General features: G+C 39.5%; 1 protein-coding gene across 3 annotated transcripts in view; it reads right to left on the bottom strand.

Annotated features, from left to right (window-relative positions):
* Window positions 1-19,352, bottom strand: part of SHPRH (SNF2 histone linker PHD RING helicase) — a 60,878-nt gene extending 41,526 nt beyond the window's left edge. For 2 of the 3 annotated variants that reach the window (XM_077350629.1, XM_077350638.1), the window contains exons 1-8: window positions 19,120-19,352; window positions 15,006-15,675; window positions 12,660-12,789; window positions 7,538-7,756; window positions 4,514-4,592; window positions 3,920-4,070; window positions 2,518-2,623; window positions 1,343-1,599 (exon numbers count right to left, since the gene is read on the bottom strand). In XM_077350629.1, coding sequence (XP_077206744.1) covers window positions 1,343-1,599; window positions 2,518-2,623; window positions 3,920-4,070; window positions 4,514-4,592; window positions 7,538-7,756; window positions 12,660-12,789; window positions 15,006-15,644 — 1,581 coding nt within the window. In that variant the 5' untranslated portion in view covers window positions 15,645-15,675; window positions 19,120-19,352. Of the gene's footprint in view, window positions 1-1,342; window positions 1,600-2,517; window positions 2,624-3,901; window positions 4,071-4,513; window positions 4,593-7,537; window positions 7,757-12,659; window positions 12,790-15,005; window positions 15,676-19,119 lie in introns of those variants that run through there. The other variant, XM_077350648.1, reaches the window with a different exon arrangement.
* Between the last annotated feature and the right edge of the window lie 1,289 nt (window positions 19,353-20,641).

Here is a 20,641-nt window from a genome sequence, read left to right as displayed (position 1 = left end):
CGTTTCAGGCTTGTGAAAATCTTGCATCTTTAATTATTTCCACAAGTTTTTATAATATGCTTTCCAAAAATATGCATTTTAAAAATACACCACCATTTAGTTATTTTCTTTAACTCAGCCTCATTACAGCCTAATATTGGGCTGTAGGAACCATAGCCCTCCAACTCTTTATGCACCTACATTGGCTTCCAATTGGTTCCTGGGTGCAATCCAAGGATATGATCTTGACCTTCAAAGCCTTATCTGGTTTGGAGCTGACATGAGGCCTTGCTTTGGGTGCTCCTTCACCATCTAGATTAGGCAGGTGGCAAACTGGGAGAAGGCCTTCTCAGTCATAATGCCAAAGCTCTGGAACTCCCTTCCCAGAAAGATTCATCAGTCCTCCTGTGTTGCTGTCTGAAGATTTTGTTGTTTTCATTCACATCCCCCATTCCTTCCTACCTAATATTTTAGGTTGTACACATATTTTACCTCTAGTTTTCTAATGCTTTAAAAACTTGTTTTAATGAAAGGAGAATTTATTTTAATGGTTTTATAATGTAATTTTACCACATATGTTTTAAACCAGTGGTTCCCAACCCCCCGGTCCGGGGACCAGTACTGGTCCGTTGGTCAGTTGGTACTGGCCCGCAGCTCCTCCTCGTCCTCCTCCCCGGCTGCTGCCTCGGGGGCTGCCCTGCCACTCTGCCGCCGTCTCACCTTTGGTGCTCTCCAGTGGCCGCCATGACTGGGGCTCCCCCTCAACACGGCACTGCACAGCTGCTGCTGGCAGCACCCCCCAGCGGACGGCAGGAAGTCAGGGGCACCAGCAGGAAAGCAAGTGGAGCAGGGGCTCAGGTGGTGGCGACGTCCCTTGGCAAAAGACTACTCCCCCACCCCGGGTCTCAGTAAAATTGTCAAGCGTTGATCGGTCCCCAGTGATAAAAAGGTTGGGGACCACTGTTTTAAACTGTTAGACTTATGACGGTAGGAAGGTCAAATATGTTGCCCATGGATTCAGTAATCCATGCTTGCATTATACCTACAGATGCCATTTTCCATTTCATGTACTTGCACCCACCCTCATTCATCAAAGCTACGGTCGGTTTTTCAGTTTTTCAACTTTTTAAAACTGGTTTGGTTCTGGGGGCACTTTGCAGCAACATTTGAGATTTTGGCAAAGTGCAAGAAGACTTCCAGTGGGAAGGCTGAATAAAATCTCCCACATAGCCAAACTCACATGAATGCCATATGCTTCCATTCGTGCTGCTGTACCATTTTCCTCCCAAAGTAGCCTCAAAAATTATACAGAAATAATAAAACCCAGATCATTTCCTATCTGAAAAACAGACTCCAGGGTTACCTGTTTCTTGGTTCTAGTACAAATCTTCTGTTCCTTGTAGTTTCTGCCCAACTTAAAAGAGCCTGCTAGACCATGGCCTTTCACCTGTTCTACTACCTTTTCAGAAATTAGTTTTTCCAAAGTTCTTTTAAGGATCCGGCGATTTCGCTGTATGTCGTATTTGTATACAGCATGGACATACTTAAAAATAGCAAAAATAGATGCTCCCTTTTTTACATTCATTTCTTTTATAGCTGCTAAGAGCATTATTCGCAAACCTGCACAAAGGAATGAACAGATAATAAAGAAGTTGCAACATATAATAATTATAATCAGGAATGTATAGCTTAACTGTATTTTTATAATTGGGTCTTTAATAATTTATGATCAATTATGACAAAGTTTAAGGAAAATTAATATTCATAATGTAACAACCTATTATAGAAACATAGCCAACTATGAATTGATAAATATCAGTAAATTAAATATGACAGTTCAGTAAATGCAAAGGTAAAAATTGGTGGTTGCTACTAATTGCTTTGTTCATTTTAATGGAATCTAAGAGTTATGCTCACGCTGGAAGGAAATCTTCAGAAAAATTGGGCCAATTCACTTTTTATACCTGTGTTTAGATCCATTCCTGACAGTATTGTGAGTCTTTTGTTGCTTATTATATTTCTATAGCTGATCTTATACTGATGTTATACCACCTTGCAGGTACTTTTGAAGGCCTAACCACATATACTTTAAAATAAACAAATAGCTAATACAACTTATAATTTTGTGTAATACATTTACTATTGCACTCTGACTAGATAATTTATCTTATGTCTGAATTGGCTTAAGAGTGCACATGGAAAGAAGATGTATGATAGAAAGTGCTGTGTAGCAATCAACTATGGCTAATAAATTACAGCCCAATCCAGAGATATGAACAGCAGGCCTTTTAAAAATGTTGTCTTCAAAAATGGATCACAGTTATGAAACCCAATGTGATCTAATTAAATATGAATCACAATTCACCTGGCACACACCTATCTACTAGTAAAGACTGGAGCATAAGATGCAGGCTGCAACAATATTTTCTGCCATTTCTGCTATAGGAGGAATGTTGTGGATGCTAACAAGCCACCTCTTTAGCATGTAGGACAAAGCCGTTCTTAACATTATTTATATATTTGCTGCATAATACTTACTAGGATACTGTACTTTGTCCTTCAATTTAAGTTCCATTTTCTTTATGGTTTTCTTTTCACCTCCTTCTGTGGGTTGTGGTGGAACGAAGAAATTTACCAAGAAACCCTGACAGAGATATTTTAAAATACTGTTAGATGGATCTAATACTGTTAGATGCTTGAAATTAAGTATAATTATAATGGTAATTACCAGATATTAAGACAACTATAAGATATAAACTCAAGGCTTACCTAGACATTATATTTTACACACTGTGATGATACGGACTTTTAGCCATGTCACAGCTGTGAGGTCCCTGTGACAATTCCATTTAAGAGTGCCACAAGGGCTCAATCTGGATTGGAACTATGTCATGGGGATGAAGGCTCCTCTCCCCTCTGCCCATTTCCCTAAACCAAAACAGTCCCAGGTGGGGGGGGGGATTTGTCTCAGTAGGGGGATTTGTGCACAAAGACTTCTTCAACCGTAGTACACAATTAAGACCGGTGGTAAGAAAAAAGTTTAAAAGCCTAAGATTTAAAAGTTGAAATAAGGGAACAAACATTGTCTTCCCAGTCACAATATTTTGCTTTTGGTCAACCTTAAACAACATTCACCAAGGATAAAAGGTAAAGGTATCCCCTGTGCAAGCACTGAGTCATGTCTGACCCTTGGGGTGACGCCCTCCAGCATTTTCTTAGCAGACTCAATACAGGGTGGTTTGCCAGTGCCTTCCCCAGTCATTACTGTTTTACCCCCCAGCAAGCTGAAAAACCTTCCATGCGCTAATATTATTATTAACCACAGAATAGCAGTACAGCCTGTGATTAAATTATTTTCAATGTGTTAAAATGAAAATTACAACTGTGGAAAAACAAAAGTTTAATTTGCATTCTGTTAAAAATAGATTAAACTAAACCCATGTTAGGGTTACAAACATGGGTATAATTGATAACAGGAAGAAGCTTACCCTCCATGCAATGCTATTTAATGGAGTACTCTGGAAAATGAAACGCCAGATAACAACACTTTTATAGTAACGTCTACCAGATTATCTTTATCTTGCTGTTGCTTTTCTCAAAAAGTCAGGATTTTCATGGCTTCTTGGCAAAGGGTAATTTTGTCCAACAAGGCTTATTCTTATTAAAATATTCTTATAAAGTATATGGGAATACTAATCATGGTTTCCACTAATCCACAATAATTCTATCTTAATGTTATTGCATTCACTACCAAGTGTTGTTCCTTAAGATCAATATTTAAAGATATAAGAACATATATATAAGAGTTACATTGTCAATTCCAGCATGTAAATAAGTTCAGAAGGAATATTGGAATACAAAGGTTAACTTGTCTTTACTGAATGCCCCTTAGTAGTGAGTAAGCATGCTTTCATCCACATACCTATCACAGGTTTCTCACCTCAGGTAACATCAGAGCATCCTGTTTAACATCTTTGCGAGAGTGTGTTAGGATAAGAGCCAATACTTCTACTGTTTTCCCAAGACCCATCTCATCTGCCAATATTCCTCCAGGCCACTGAAGCCCCGCAACTGGACGTTCACTGATAATGCTGAAGATCAATAATTACTTTAACCAAGGAGACTAAGTCATATGAAAAACTGCTAAAAATTTAACTGAATAAAATTATTCTACTGCCACTCCTACAAGGGAAGGAAAATTCTCAACATATCTGTTAGAGAATGAGCAGCCTTTTCAGTCTCTAGTATCAAAAACCAAGTCACAACAAAATATCTCATATAATTACTTTAATACTAGCATCTATTTTTAAAAGATGGTCCAAATATATGGTCATTAAAACACAGATAGATATGGGGCAATGATTAGGCTGATAATCTAAATGCATTTACCACTTTCACCATCTCAATCTTGCTGTCTTCTTTCCTCCCTTCTAACATTTTTTAAAGGGGGTGGTGAATTGGTATTCACAGCATCTGCTACAACTGCTCTAATTGCATGCTTGTTAGCTATAATACAAAAACTAATAATCCTTACCAGCCAGTAAAAGGATTATAGTAGAGTTTTTGTCCATCTAAAGTAATAAACTCTCTCCATAAGTAGTGAAGGGCATTTTCTATTGAGAGAAAGAAAAAATGAAATTCATACACATGCTGCTGATGTTATTTTAATCTAGGCTCCATCCTCCTACCTTTTCAAAGGTAAGAGAACAAAAACTTCAACTCCGAGAATTCCTTTTCCAACATTCCACATTCCCTTTCCTATATCCCTTGAACTTTTGTAATATAAAATGAACCCAAGTAACACAGTTATAAGACTACTACAGACTCATTCCCCAATGGTTTTGTAAGGTGAAACAAGAGCTATGAAATACAGGGAGGGCACCAGAAACTGGCCCAGAGAGCTCATAGGTAAGTTTTCCAGGACTCTAGCTACCTCCAGATCAATTGTGCAAAGCTTAAAAATGGGACACAGCATCCCAGTTGCTATATTCCAAATGGAATAATTTAAGAATGCTGTAACCTGAAACTATTTTCTGCCCACTAGCTTAATTCAATGAATTAAGCAAACCTAGCAAGGAAACTGCCAACAATATGCATAAGAGGGATTGAAGAGAAGGTCCAGGATTTCCTGGAGGCGCTATACATAATTAGCCAGCTTCTAAATAAAACAACGCACATGGCAGAACAGATGTAAAGCCTGGTTTAAATAGCATGGGGCAAATTAAAAAACACACACACTAGAGCTGGACTCTTACTGGTCAGTATACTATATAAATTGGGTTTATACAGCACTTTCATTTGCAAGGCTAAAGTGCCAGGGATCTGTGGGTTAGGAGCAAATGCAGGCTGAGGAAGCTGGTTTGTATGCAGCAAAGAGTCTGCAAAATGGCTAAGATTTATTTCAACATCCCAGGCCTCCTTATATTGAGGCCACCATTGGAACTGGCTTTTGGCAATATATATTGCACATTTTATGGGCTTCAGTCTAGTTTCCGTGGCATGTTTGACATATAAACTTCTGAATAAAACTGAAAATTTAAGGTAAAGCAACTTTCAAACATGAAAAGACTAAAACATTCTGTACTTAAATTTGAAACAACTAAAAAGGACAGGTGGGAGCATGACAGGGTTTTATAAAATATGCATAGTGTCGTGACAGTGAAAGTTTGAAAAAATATATTCTTTTCCCATACCTGGGAGATACTGAGGGAAACCTGCTGTCTTTAGTGCCTGTGGACAGTATCTGCTGTCAATGTAAAAAAACAGGATATTCATCTGAATTGATCTCTGGTCTCACCCAGCAAAGCTCTTATTGCTAACTTCAGTTACATAATTTCCCCGCCCAAAACGGTGAGTTTCTTTAAAGCAGGTAAGAGTACTAAAGTATTCTGAAAAATTCATCCTGTTAAGCAAAGTGTCCATGTCTCCTTCAGTCACAAAAGATTTATTGGGTAGTTAAATTTGTAGAAAAAGCATAAACACCTTCAACACAAAAACCCACCAGCTGAAAATCAGTATGATAATTTGGAACAAAGCAATAGAACCATGAATTCAGATGGAGGATTTTTTAACTAGAAAAGTTTTCTAAAGGAATGAGGAGTGCAAAAGATCCAAATGCAACTGGCACTTGGGTCAGGAAACAGATTTGTCCTTTTCATTTCCTAAAAAAATATCTCATTTCACACCCCTGGAAATAGAATAAAGTCTAGTGGACTCCAATTTTGTTCTATTGCTTCAGACCAACACAGCTAACCATCTGAATCCCTGGAAATAAATACTGATAGAACCATTGTCAATAATACTGTGTTTTCTTCATTACTGAAAGATGCTGAAAGTCCTGGTTCGACTTAGATTTTCAAAGCCCATTTGTAGCATAGAATGGAAGCAACATTTCTTGCTTTACTATTCACTGCTACATGAAACAAGGAAGAGTACATCCACTAGCAACTCAGAAACAAACTATCCAGAGTGAAAAAGATACCTTTGCCTCCTATTTGGCACTTTCATTTGGCACAATGAAAGTGAATGCTGCTGGGTGCAATTTATATGTGGTTCTCAAAAAGGGGAAGCTAGGACTAAGCACAGGGCAATCTACTGAAGGGCCTCCCTCGGATCCTCACAGTCCCCCTCCCCCCACCACACACACACAAACTCCTTTTTTCCATGCTACTGAGGTACCTGCCATGTCCAACAGGCGGAAAATGAGGCAATGGCAGAAATGGGGGGGGGGAGAATAATTGGATAGCTAATTACTTATAATAGGTACTAAATTGAGTTATTTTAATGTTTTGAATATGTAATACTGAAGTATCATAATTATATATTTTAATATGCTGTAAATGACAAGCCCAATGGGAGAGAGGTGATCTAGAAACTGAATAACAACAATAATAAAAATATGACAACCTTCTAGTAGGATACGTTTATAGCTAAAATGAGAAGATTCCATCCTTGCACAGACATACCCATCTCCTGCATCTAACAACAAGAAATTATTGTTAGATACCTGGATACCTGACAGTGGCAACCAAGTCAATCTATTCAGCTAGATACACTACAGAAATAGGCTCCCTCATTTACTACCTGTGTTGCAGCAAGCAGACTATCCTCATCTGCTGATATCCCTGCATTCCTGACATACTTCAAGTACTCTGTGCGAGCTATGAGATGGGGCCTACGTGGCTTGGCAGTCATACATTTAAAAGGAAACTGGGATTCTAGTAAGTTAGGAATGTGATGAATCTACAAAAAAAAAGAAGGCTAGCACGATTTTCATTCATTAATGAGTATAATAGTTCTGCTCTACTGTGCCATTCTCCTGTTCTGGGCACCACACTTTATAAAGAAGAGTGACCTCTCCTTCACTGGAGATCTACAAGCAGAGGCTGTACAGGAATCTGTCAGAAACTAGACTGACTATGAAGACCTTCCAAGTATATGACATCAGCTGAAAAAAATATTCCTAGCAACTTTCTATGATCAATGCATCATTATGAATCTCTCCCAGTAGTGCTATGATTAGGATTTCTATCGATACTGATCATTTCCAGATCCTTACCATTAGTAGGTGCATTTCTGAAATTCTCCCGTTGCAGCATCCAGTTTACAGCCTCACTTTGATATTGTCTTAACACAGGAATCAATGCAGGGTGCTGTACATTCTCCTTCAAAAACTGTATTTCCTTCTGGTGAATGTGTCTCACATAGTCATAAAGCTCTTCAATATTCTGCCGTTCTATATCTCTGTCTGACTCCTCCTCATCATCTTCCAATATATCTAAAAAGAATCACAGAGTATATATATTCACTATAATCTGTCTTAAATACTTTTTATTTACTGGTTAGCAGAAACTTCAACTATTAATACAATACAACAAACAGTGCATGGTAGTGGCTTGAATGTCAGGCTAGGATCCCCTTAGGCTAGTTACATGCTCTTGGGATAAGCTATTTTACAAGGGTTTTTGTGAGGATAAAATGAAGGTTGGTTTTTATACCCTCCTTTTCACTATCTGAACGAGTTTCAAAGCAGGCTTTCCTTCTCCCCCACAGCAGACATCCTGCTGGAAAGGTGAGGTTGAGAGAGCTCTAAGAAAACTGTAATTGTTTCAAGGTCACCCATATGGCTGCTTGTAGAAGAGTGTGGAATCAAACCCAGTTCTTCAGTTTACACAGTCCACCACTCTTAACCACTACACCACCCTGATTCTCAGGATATGAGGAAGAGAATAATACTGTAAACCAGCCATTCTCAATGGTGGACATATGGTCCCCCTGGGGGGGCCCTGGCACATTTGAAGGAAGTCACAGGCTGAAAAATGTGACCTAGTAACTGAACTGATGAAATACCCTTTTTGTCATATATATATCAAGGGAAAGAAAAATAAATGTAATCTGTTCCTTTGTGTGTGCTAGAATTAATACACTGAAAACAATGCATGCACATGCTTCTTTCATTGAATATTCTATAAATCTATCTTGTGTATATAGAAATCAAGGTACACTGAGTATAGTTAGTTCACTCTTAGCATAGGCCTTTCTTAGCCTAGTTCATTGTACAGGTGACCATCCTAATGGGAGCCCTGAAACCTGAGAAGAGCTCCTAAAAGTGCCATGGACAAAAAAAGGTTAAGAATGGCTGCTGGAAACCATTCACCTAATTAACCTAATTCTGTGGATATAATTTGTTATTTTTATACCTCTGGTAAAAAACAAGACAAGCAATGAAACGGGAATAGTGAAATGGAAGAATCTATAATGGGCAGTATAAATAAATTAATTCAAGTATAATTTTCTGACAGAACCTATAAAACTAAAGAAGGATATAACAAAAGTACAATATAAGAAGAGTACCAGGATAATAGATAAAAGTAAAGACAGCAATTAAACTATTAGGCATGCAAGAAAAAGATAGAAAATCTTTGACGTCAAGTTTTGAAGATATCTAGATAATTAGATCAGGAAAGCTAATTTAAGGATATGCGGTTTGAAAGGAGACGTGAAGGGAGACTCATGGGTTGGGGCTAGGATCAGATTTTCAGGATCAAAATATTTACTGCTTTTCACATGAATAAAAAAGGTTTCAGAACTACTTTGTAACAACTAGGACTTAGAAATTGGTGACAGCAAGATACAGACATCTCTAATATAACAAAAAATAAAATGGAAAGGCCTACAGTTTCTAACTAATAATAATAATAACTTTATTTTTATAGCCTGTTTGGCTTAGATGGTATACAGAATAAATGGGGTTTCACATTTAAGTTAATAATAAAAAGGTGGATTCCTTATGAAAACAAGGACATGCTTACCTGTTCTAGATTCTGAAACAAATACGAAATTCAAGCAGCAGGTCATGTAGCAAAAGAGAATCCATCACACTTAAATATAATTTGGCCCTTATTAATAGCAAGGAAGATTCATCTCTAAGAGGAGAGACCTCTAAAAGTAAGGCTAGACTGATTACTATTAAATGTGAATGCTTTTAAGTGTTTGTCTCTAGATTTGATTGACCTTGACAGCCGTAATAAAATGTACCAAATTGAGAAAATGTAGGCATTCTTTTCACACATGGGTCTACAGAAGGGACAGGGAAGGGAGATAAATCACTTTCTCCTTTGCCTCTTCCCCACCCACATAACTACTATTCTACACGGATCTTGTAATCTTAACAGGTTAGAAAGGATTGGAGAGCCATCTAAACTACTGCTTCCAATTTTAGGCATTTTTGTAAACAGTATGTTACAGTGGGAGAAAAATTAGTTCTCTTTTAACACTAAAGCACTTGGCCAAATAGTTTTACTGCAAGCACATGTGTTCAGAATGGGCTGTGATTGGTGGAGTTGGCTTAAAGTTAAAATTATGAAAATTCTAATTTATTTTCTTCATCCCCAAAAACTGGGGGGGGGGGTTGTTTTGGGGGTTTTTTTGCACAACACCTACAGATTTACTAGCAGTTTAAAGTGCTAGTACTAATTATGTTTGGGAAAATATCCAGCTAGACCAGGTCTTTAGTTAAGACCTTTTAAAGCTTTAGTTTAGACCTTTTAAAGCTTTAACAACCCAAACACCCCCTATTTAATAAAAAAAACTCTCACAGTATCCCTTGTCAGGACTTACTATACCAGATAACCCCTTTATCTCAGTAACTAGAGGAGAAGGGAGGTGAAGTACAGCCATTCTTTATTCCTCTCTCCCTGCCTGTTTTATCCAGGGGGAAAACAGAGCATGTCCCCTCTGCTGTCTCCCGGTGTTTTAGAAATGTACACAGCAAAAGGCTGGAGACCACAGTGGCTACTATCCTGGGAGTTTCTGCTTAAATACTGATGCAATCTACTGCAGTAGGTAGTCCTTTAAAAGTGAACAGATCCCTGCCAATTTCAGCAAGATGGTTTGCTCTGGTTTCTAGGTGATATTAGACATGAATCCCAGGCCCACTGAAGTACAGTTGTGGACCTCTGGAGGTCCACAGACCTGTTTAGCAATATAAAAATAGAACTCAGGCCAATTCAATAAATTAAGATGGAACCAATAAATACTTTAAATAAGCATAATTAACATACAACTTTATGCTGCAAGATACAATGCATGTGATAGCAGAAGCAGCAGAAGCAGAGGCTGTGGCTGTCAGCATCAATAGAAGTATATCCTGCTTTATAAGCCACTTTGGGACTCCTTCAGGTAGTGAAAAGCGGGATATACTTCTATTGATGCTGACGGCTACAGCCTCTGCTTCTGCTGCTTCTTTTCCTTCTTCTCACAACAAATGCCCTGTGAAGTAGGTGGGGCTGAGAGAACTCAAACTGCTTTGCAAGAACAGCTGTTAAGAGAACTGTAACTAGACCAAGGTTACCCAGCCAGCTTCATGTGAAAGAGTAGGGAATCAGACCCAGTTCTCCAGGTTAGAGTTTGCTGCCTTAACCACTATACCTTGCTGGCTCTCATTCAGAGAGGTTGACTTTCAGTGGTTATAAGTCATGATAGCTAAACTGGATCTCTGCGTTCAGAGATGGTGTGCCTCTGAATATTATCTCCTAGAGCACAAACATGGGAAAGCTATTGCCCAGTTTATGGGCTTTCGGACAACACACAGCCCACTAGGCTGGAGACCAGATGGTCCTTTAATATGATCCACCAGAGATCACCCTGTGGCCATCAGTTCTAAGATCATGGCCTGTCATGATCATGAGCACCTGACACAATTATATCACTCTACTGAATACTGAGCTCTATAAAAGAGAGAACTGTACAGGCAAACTGTACAATGTTCTTGCCGTGGCAGAAGATATCATCAAGGATTATAATGCAAAGTTTTCATGCAAGATCCATAGAATTATCTACCAGCATAGCATTAAGAGTGACCCATCCTTACACAGCAGTTTACCTATGGGGAATTCTGAGAATGAACTGGCTGCACCAGTAAGGTTTGAAGGGAATGTTGAGGCCTAGTCATCCCAGTACAGATTGAGTATGTGTTTAGGTTTCCTATTTCCTAAAGCTACAAACTGCCCTGAGTAGGAAGAATGAATAGAGAAGGCAATGGATCTCACATAAGAATCAAAATCAGAAACTGAGAAAAATAAATTTATTTCTGTCATTTGAAAAAAGTTATCTTTGTTCTTTTGTGGGATCCAAATTTTTATGGGGACGTGACAAGTGCCATGGTCCCATTTTCACTGTAATAACAACATGCATTGTTGCAAAGACATGTCTAATAATGCAGTAATACTAATATGGTTGAAACAAAGTACCACTTTCAGAAAAATGGCTTTAATTGATTTCTGTACCCGAACATCTAAAGACTGAAACAGAGGATCAAGAACAAATACATGCAAAAGATGGAGAAACAAAAATAAACTCATTAACAAAGGCATCTGCTGCTCTATGGCTATGAAAAACCCCTGGAAGTTTTCCGCTGCTCTACGGCTGTGCACGTTATAGATATGAAAGCAATATCTACAACATAAACTGGAAGAAGTATAACAAAAAAGATTACATTTTTGTACCAGCCAATTGGTTGAATTTTTTCAGAAGCTGGTCCACAGCAGCCCTTTCCACTACCTTACCCAGAAATATAAGACTGGGCGGTAGTTTGCCGGGTCCCATGGGTCCAGCGATGGTTTCTTCAGTAAAGGGCGAACCACTGCTCCATTCAGCACCTCTGGGAACTCCCCGGTATACAGGGAGAAGTTACAGGGATAATCTCTCCCTATCCACTGGTTTCTCATCTTGAGCAACCAAGACGGTCAGGGATCAAGGGGGCAAGTGGACCCTCACTGAACCCAGCAATTTGTCCACTTCAGTCTCTGAGAGCTGACTGAAGCCATCAAACATATTCCCCCAATCCGGCCAAAGTTCCCTTTCTGTATCAATCATGGCAGGAAGATCCTGGCAGAGCGTCAAGACTTTATACATGAAAAAGCTCACTAACTTCTCACAGCCAAGTTCCTATTTACTAACATTTAGGTGCCCTGACTTCAGGGAAGTAAGAGACCGAAGTACCCTAAATAATCATGCCAGGTGAAAGCACAATTATCTAAAATTACTGAGAAGATAAATTAAAGTAACCTAAAAAGTATTAAGGATGCAAGAATATTTTCCTCAACATTTTTCTTACAGTTATATACATGCATTAATGATATATATCATGAGTATTAGTATTGATAGATAGTTAAACCTACCTGGAATTACAAAATGGTAGAACTTTTCCATCAGCTTCTGAATGAGTTGGTTAGCTTTCTTTATTCTGCCACCCCCATCATTAAGGAATTCCAGTTTGCTTAAGCCACGTTCAAGAAGATATATTCCAACCTATGAATGAAATTAACAGGAAAGTAAACTAGATGGAGCTTAATAGATTCAATACAAATGTATGGAACTACCCACATAACTGTACTGATTAAAGGAATGTGAAATTTCTGGTAATTTTGAAGCCATAATAAAACACTTATTTCTAGAAATTAAAATTGGGGGGAAATTAAAAGTAAGCAGTACTTTCTTGTCAGACCTAAACCTAACTTTATTTTAGCATTTAAAATTGTTCTGTGTGACATATTTATGAAATTTAGACATAGGCACTGTTGCCTTTAGAAAATGAACAGTACCCAAGATGTTGCAGTGAGGGGTGGTATATAAATCAAATGAATAAATAAAAATAAAGGTGAGTTACACTTTCCAGAATACAATTTGGTAGCCTCTTCTAAGCCCTTGTGACTTTTTGCTGCCTTAGTACGAGTTCCTAAATTCCCAATGCAGTTAGCTTATTCTTTGCCATTAGTGTAGGGGTCCCCAACCTTTCTCAGCCTGCAGGAATATTTGGCATTTGGGCAGAGGGGTCATGGATAACAAGAACAAAACAGCTGCCACAGAAGTCAGAGCAGGCACCAAGTGCCCAGGATCCATCCAAAGCAGACTGCAGAGATGTTTCCTCTGCAGTCCATCTTGGAGCATGCTGGGGCATCACCTACTAAAGGAGTCTTTTAACTGGAGATGCCAGGATCTTCTGCATGCATACCTAATGTTCTGTGGATGAGTCATAGCCCCAGTTACTTGCCAGTACAATATTCCTATAAGAACTCAACAAATGATCAGTGTTCTGTATTCAGCAGTTCAAGACAAAGGTATAAATATTTATAAATATACATGTTCTGTTTGGCATTTACTGATACTTTAAATGTTTCTTTACAGTTTGGTCTGAAAGACCATAAATAAATTTGCTTCGTTTGTTACATCTGGAACTGGATTCCTAACTATATTCATTTGGAAATAAGTTGTGGAATGAGTGCTACTTTCCAGCACGGACTGTTTACAAGAGAAGCAAAACTGTACCCATACTTCAAAATAAAGCAAAAACATCTTCGTGCAATTAATGTTTTATTTTATTATAAAAAATTGATCCAGAAAAGAAATACTACGTATTATGGATTACAGAACTACTGTTTGAAGAAAATGTAAGCATAAAGCTGGCATTGGCAATATATACCTTTTTCTTTTGCATCACCCTAATATCATGCATCACATACTGCTGTTTTCCAGTTTGCATTTTTCCTAAAGTTAACATACACAGTCCAAAAATCAATTATTTCTTTTCATCTCAATTTTTATTAGTTAATATAATCTAATACTGAACTCCATTTTCTTCAGAATTATGATGTTAATTTATTGTACATCAAGTATCTTTTTGCGCAAATGAAATGTTTACAAGTTGCAGAAATCCTTTGGGGGAGAACTCTTAGAGGGTATATTTCATGCTCATGTTGTTAGAACAAGAGTACATTTGAACAAGCTCCATAAATACTGTAAATTGCTATATCTTTTCCATTAGAAGAAGCAGAACTGAGGTGTGTAGTCTTTTGAAGGATGTACCCCCCCATGCACACACAGAAACACACCATGTGCTCTTTAGGGAGTCTGGAGCATATGAAAGCAACAGCTTTTTAGTATCGTTTGTTTGTGCAGAAAGAAAGTCTACAAAAGAACAGAGTACATCTGAACAAGCTCTACTGTACAGGTTTGACACAGAAGGCTTGGCAGGGAACTCTGCAGCAAAAAGTTCCTGTTGACTCTCAAGACCTTCACTACAGAACCCAGTACTAAGTAGATGCAGTAGAGTCTGCAGCAGCATCTGCTCTTGTCCTGCAGCTGATCACCTCACTTTCATTTGAAATGGCTGCACCCAAGGTGTGCCCCCTGCTAATTGGTTATGCTGTGAGTATACCCTCCTCTCAGTCTCCTGTTTTTAAAATATATACATAGTTTTAAAAAAATATACATAATTACAGCATTTGTACTTTTAGATTCCATAAATATACTTATGCTAATTTATAAATGATGTATTGGATGTTGTTAAAGCAGAAAAATAGGTTTAGCCTTGACAGAACTATAAGTACTGAATGTATTTCAATTTCCCCCCCAAACTTCTGTTTTATCTGATTTAAAATGAACATGGAAAAAACTCCGTCCCCCGTGGCTTCAAAGTTTCTGGAAATTTTTCACCTCTTAAAGTAATTTCATAAACTTTACAGTACCTTTAAACACTGAGCATCCCCAGGTCTCTGATAAAGTATAATCAGTCTCTTCTTTTGCAACCACATCAAGTCTTCCAACATTTCATTACTCAAAGATGATTCAACAAACATATCTTCTTCGTATGCAGCTGGAAATGATTCTTCTCTCTCATCCATCTTCTCAATGCTTTTTGCATGAACGCAGACACGCAGCCGATCATTCGATTCTGCTCTCATCAAGGTATAGCACTTTTTATGGAAATTCTCTGCTAAAAGCTGTTCAGGAAGAATTTGAAGAACAAACTCCCCAAGCAAAACTTTCCAAGAAGGATCAGGATGGTACGGGGATATTACAATATTTATCTGTATGGATAAAGAAGTCAAGAGATGGCAAGAATCTTCAGCTTCATCTGTAATCGTTGAGAAACTCAAGGATGATAGATTATTTCCTTTATGAGTCAAGTCTTCATCAGTACTATCATCATTTATAACAATAATGGATGTAGAAGATGAGCTTGTACTTGCAACAGGGTGGTCTTCATCACCGACATCTAAATCTATCACTTCCTTTTTCCGGTCATCATGCATATTCCAGCAGAGCTGCTTCTTTTTCTCATCATTCATCCGCAGTGGAGCAGCACGTTTTCTACGGTTACTCATCTTGATCTTTTATCAGAGGACTCCTTAGTCTCTGTAAAACAAATGGCTATTAATCTTCTATATTATCTATACTGATCATTACAAATTGGACAGTGTCAATAATGGAAAAGGGACCTTTTTTCTGATCACCCACTCATACTGCAAACACCCAATTCAGCCCATGTTGTTCCTAGATTTCCTAATCCCCAGAAATAGCATTTTAGGGAGCCCAGTGGGCTGTAGCAGGAACAGGGTGGTTTCCTGTTAGTGTTCCATCTTATTAAGATCCAACCCTTCTAGATTATTCAAATATCCATTTGTAACAACCACTCCAATCCCCATTCACAGGAAAGCAAGTGAAAAAAGTTATTAGATAGTGATATATGAAGACTTTGTGGACAATGCCCACTGTGTTGCTAAGCAAATGTTTTTGCTACCATGATCTGAACTCTCTAATTTTTACTATAAACTACCTAACCCTACTAACTTCTCATCTGTTGATGTTTGCAGTAGTAAGGGCCAAACTTGGTATGCTACCAACGTAAAGTCTCACACAGCCAAACAAAAAATACCATGAAGGCCTGATCCATATGGCAGGGTCAGGTTTGCTTGATTTCTTCCTGTACCTTTTCAAGCACCAAAAGAGCCATGGGGCAGCTCCTGAAAAGACAAGGAAAGGAACAAGACTGCCCAGTCCTGTTGCACTATAGTCCCAAAAAAGACTGGGCCCTCATGGTAATCACCTACATTAGGCCTTAAAATGATGATAAAATCCCTGGGCCAGACCAGGGACACCATCACTTGTAGTTTGGCCATAACAAACCTACCAAAACCATGTTCACTCATTTTAAGATAACACAACAAGTAACTATCATTCCCTATTTGAAAGCTGGTCACTGTCAAGAGATAACCATCTCTAGTTAATACACAGCCAAGGAGACTTATGTGACCCACTAATACCTCTGGTGAAACCTGAAATTTGATGACTCAGCAGTCATTGCTGGTCTCCATGACCCCAAATGGTTGCACTTTTGAGCAAGAGGCAGTTTGGCAGGTAGGTATCAAAGAAACAGCCCTGCAAGGATAGGGTGGTAAATCTTAAGTAGGCAGCCAAGAGCCAACAGACTTTAAACATTTCCTTTAAAACACTAATGAAGGAGGAAGCTAGGGTTTCAGTATTGACATTGAGTGGAGGCTGAAGTCTGAAGCAAAATGAGGCAGCAAAGCACTCCTTGTTTATATACCATTTTCAGATATGTCTGTCCTATGTTCTATTAACTCTTAGAATAAATTTGGGAAATAAGTTGCCAGAGAAATAGGTGCAATCCATATAGAGCTTCATCCTAAGCTTCACCAAGTCAGCAGCACAATAAGTAACCAATTAAATTAAAAACAGAAAAGTTACTTTATACTTAAAATGGATAAACTAACTTTGGTTTGGCAGAAATTTTATCTCCAGTTTCTCTCATCATGACTCATACTAACCTGAAAAAAGGCTAAACTGTCTAGTGCAATTCAGCAAGTACCTAAATCCACATATGATATAATCATTTTGTGGGGAGTTGTGAAATGTTTTTCAGCATTCATCCAACAAGGGGCATAACTTCTGTGCAGCACATGTAAAGCCCCTTATGAGGTATGTCATAAAAATGACAAAAGGTCAAAAATGAGGGACAGAAATTCTAAAAGCCTATTAAAATCATTTTTAAAGCTAATGAAGCATATAATTACCATATTCATGGAAGCAATCTGAGTTTTATAGTCACAAAGTGAGAATACCATTTAAATCCTTGATCCCAGGAACCTGTGTGACCTGAATGCTTGTTTTGCATCCGGCAACATTTAACTGGATTTACTTTCGTGTGCAGCATATTCTGGTTTTCATTTTAAGAGCACAACTGCAGGCTTGAAGCCTTAAAACAATCTTGTTTTCTCTACTCTCTCCAGTTTGTATCGCACATTCACCTGATGAATGCTAGAGTAGAGTTTCACAATACACACAAATTGTAGCTTTGGCTGGCCCTAATTAAAGCCCAGATTTTTGGTTCCACTATCCAAGGTAAAAAGCACAACACAGGCTTGCTCCGTATCATTTCCTACATAGAGACAACATTTGGGCACTGATCTAAAACAAAGCAAAGGAAGAATCACAAGATCAAAAAGTTGCATCAGAGTGAATAAAATTGTTTTCTAGAATTCATCAGAAGTCCTATCTAAAACAAAGCAGAATAATAAGTAATCATATATTAAACTAGATTTTGAGGCACAGCAAAAATATTTCACTTGCTCAATATCAATGCTGCAAATTATTCAAACTTTAAAGTCACTTAAGAAGAAAACAGTTTGTAATGTTTTTCGCTGATTTGCTACTTTGCCTTAAAATATGCACCTTGTGGATTTTCATCATAGCTTTAAAAACAAATGTGATTACAAAACCCAAACCATATGCAAAATACATATGTAAAGCTATTGTAATCATGAAAAGGCATAAAATGACAGTTGCCCTTTAAATCATTAACATCATATCCACAGTAATAACCAGCTGGAAGTCAGATCATAGAATCATAGAGTTGGAAGGGGCCATACAGGCCATCTAGTCCAACTCCCTGCTCAATGCAGGATCAGCTCTAAGCATCCTAAAGATCCTTGATTAACAGCTAACAAACTTCTGAAAATTCATCTGTTCCTTAAAAGCCTCAGGTTAAGAAGACAATGCATTAAGCAACAACAGCCTTATAACACAATGCATTACTCACAATAAAATATTTCCATTTGTGTGAAGGAAGTTATTGTTTGTAGCACTACAAATCCTTCTGTCCCGCAGAACTGCAACTGTGGTCAGTGTAATCGCTGTTCATAGGCCATATTAATAGCCTGATCAAGGCAAGATAAGTCATACTGAACACCAATCGACTTATCGTTAATATAGGTATTTATTTACATCCGATGCACAGCACACAGATCTACATTAAACTGAGGATACACTTCCAGACAACCTAACGACCCATTCACCTGTCTGAGAAAAGACATAACTCCCTTCAACTAACAGATGATGCTTCTAACCGTGATCCCTCAACGCCCCTCCAAAACTGGGACCAACCGAGGATTTTCTCACCACTACATAACAACAGGGGTAGTTTAACTCCCGAAGGCAACTGGAATACATTTCATTCCAGGATAAATAACAAAATAAGTTCATTCTTTAATACGAATTCTATATGAAGTAACAAACGAAGTACGAGGCTCATTCCGGAGAAGAGAGGCCAAGTGGCGTGTGTGCGTGCGGGGGAGACGATGGTCTCTTCCAGTAGGAAGAGCGAAAGACGGCCGGGGGGGGGAGGGGGGAGAGAAGTCACAGGAGGAGGAGGAGGAAGGCGCCAAGACTCCCAGGCCAGGCCCGGCCTGTGTGCAGCCGGCACAAGCGGCAGGGTAGGGCTGACGGGGGAGGATGCCGCTCGGACGGCCCTCTTGCCTGGCCGATGCCCGCGGAAGGTACCTGCGGGTTAAATGCGGCTCTTGCGGGCTCCTCGCGGTCCTTTCGCGACGCCTCCAGGGCCCTGCGGGGCCGGCCGCAGAGCTCCGCCGTCGGAGCCGCCGCAGGCCAGCGCAGCCACCATCCTCGGGCGGGGGCCGGGAGCGGAGGCAGGAAATCTCCTCAGAGTTCACAAAGCAAGCGGAGGCCCCCGAGGAGCCCCGGAGACCGACTCGCTCACGCGCACGCGCCAGGAACCAGGAAGCGGCAGCGCGCATGCCCGAGAGCTTCAGTTCCAGGCGGCGCTGTCTCGTGGCCTCGTCAGCGGGGAGAGCGAGGGAAGGGAAGGGAAGGGGCGGCCGCTTAGGCTGGTTGCTGCGGGGGGGCTGTGGCATACTGGGGAGCCGGATTTCCCTAATGAGGGTCTTCCACTCGGCTGGAGGCAAAAGTTGTTTTTCTTTGACAATGGCAAAGCGAATACTATGGCCTGCTATGTTGTCTGCATTGTCTTCGGGGGAGGGTGTCTTTGTCAGTGGGCAACGAGGCTAGCTGCACGGGGTTTCCCGTTGGCGGGACGACTCCCCACAACCCCGCCCCTTCAGGGGGAATACAAGAAGAGTGGGAAGCAGCCATCTACCCTAGTTTACACCTGCCTCTCCTCTCAGGTGGTTGGTTCCCGGCAGTGGAGGCCGTGGCCACCCCAACTGAGGTAAGGGTCACTTGTCCGTAGTAGGTAGGGATGGGACTTGGGGGTTACAGTTAATCTCCAGGCAACCGAGATCATTTTTTTGCACTGTACTCCATTGAAGTCTCTCCCTGCCCCAAGGCCCTCCGGGTCCCAGCTCAACCCCAAAATCTCTGTTATGCAAGAACCCAAGGAGGTCCAAGCTGTAGGGCCCGCAGCCCACTTACCAAAGCTGAAAATGAAGAGCCACATGTCAAGTTCTCATTTATCATATCAAAGTTATTTAATACAGGAGCATGTCAGCAAAGCCAGCTCGAAGCTCATACAAGCACTACAGAGTCTTCCCCTTTTACCTTCCTGACCGCATTTTCTCACCACTCCTCCCATCATCTGAGAGACAGAGGCTTACATTCTGCAGGTGTCTGCTTTAGGGTTTAAAACTTTTATCGAAAACAAGTTACAGAACAAAAAGCAAAATACATTTTCACACCTGAGTGTTTAGCTTCCTGTCTACTTTGTCAAGTATGAGACCAACTGTTTCTGCAAAACAATGACAGCTGGAAATTCAGAGAAGAGCTTAAGCCAATACTACAATGCTCTAGTGAGCCAAGCGGGAAGGGTGGGTTATATTGATATTTTAGTGCTATTCTTTTTTTAAATAATTAATGATGCCTTCAAATCCCCACCACCACCACCACTAAGATTAACCCACCCTTGGGATGGGAGTGGGGAGGAATACAGAAACTAAGATTTTTAGCTAATGCGGATTGATGTAATTTTAATTCATTTTAATGGTTAAATATTTAATACATTGTTGATTTTAATGATGTAAACCACTCTGAGCAGGTATATTATGGGAGG

This window comes from Paroedura picta, chromosome 1 (genome assembly GCF_049243985.1).
Source record: "Paroedura picta isolate Pp20150507F chromosome 1, Ppicta_v3.0, whole genome shotgun sequence".
In the NCBI taxonomy this organism is placed as follows: Eukaryota; Metazoa; Chordata; class Lepidosauria; order Squamata; family Gekkonidae; genus Paroedura; species Paroedura picta.
The sequence above is the reverse complement of the archived record's forward strand: the minus strand, read 5'-3'. Positions and strand labels throughout refer to the sequence as shown.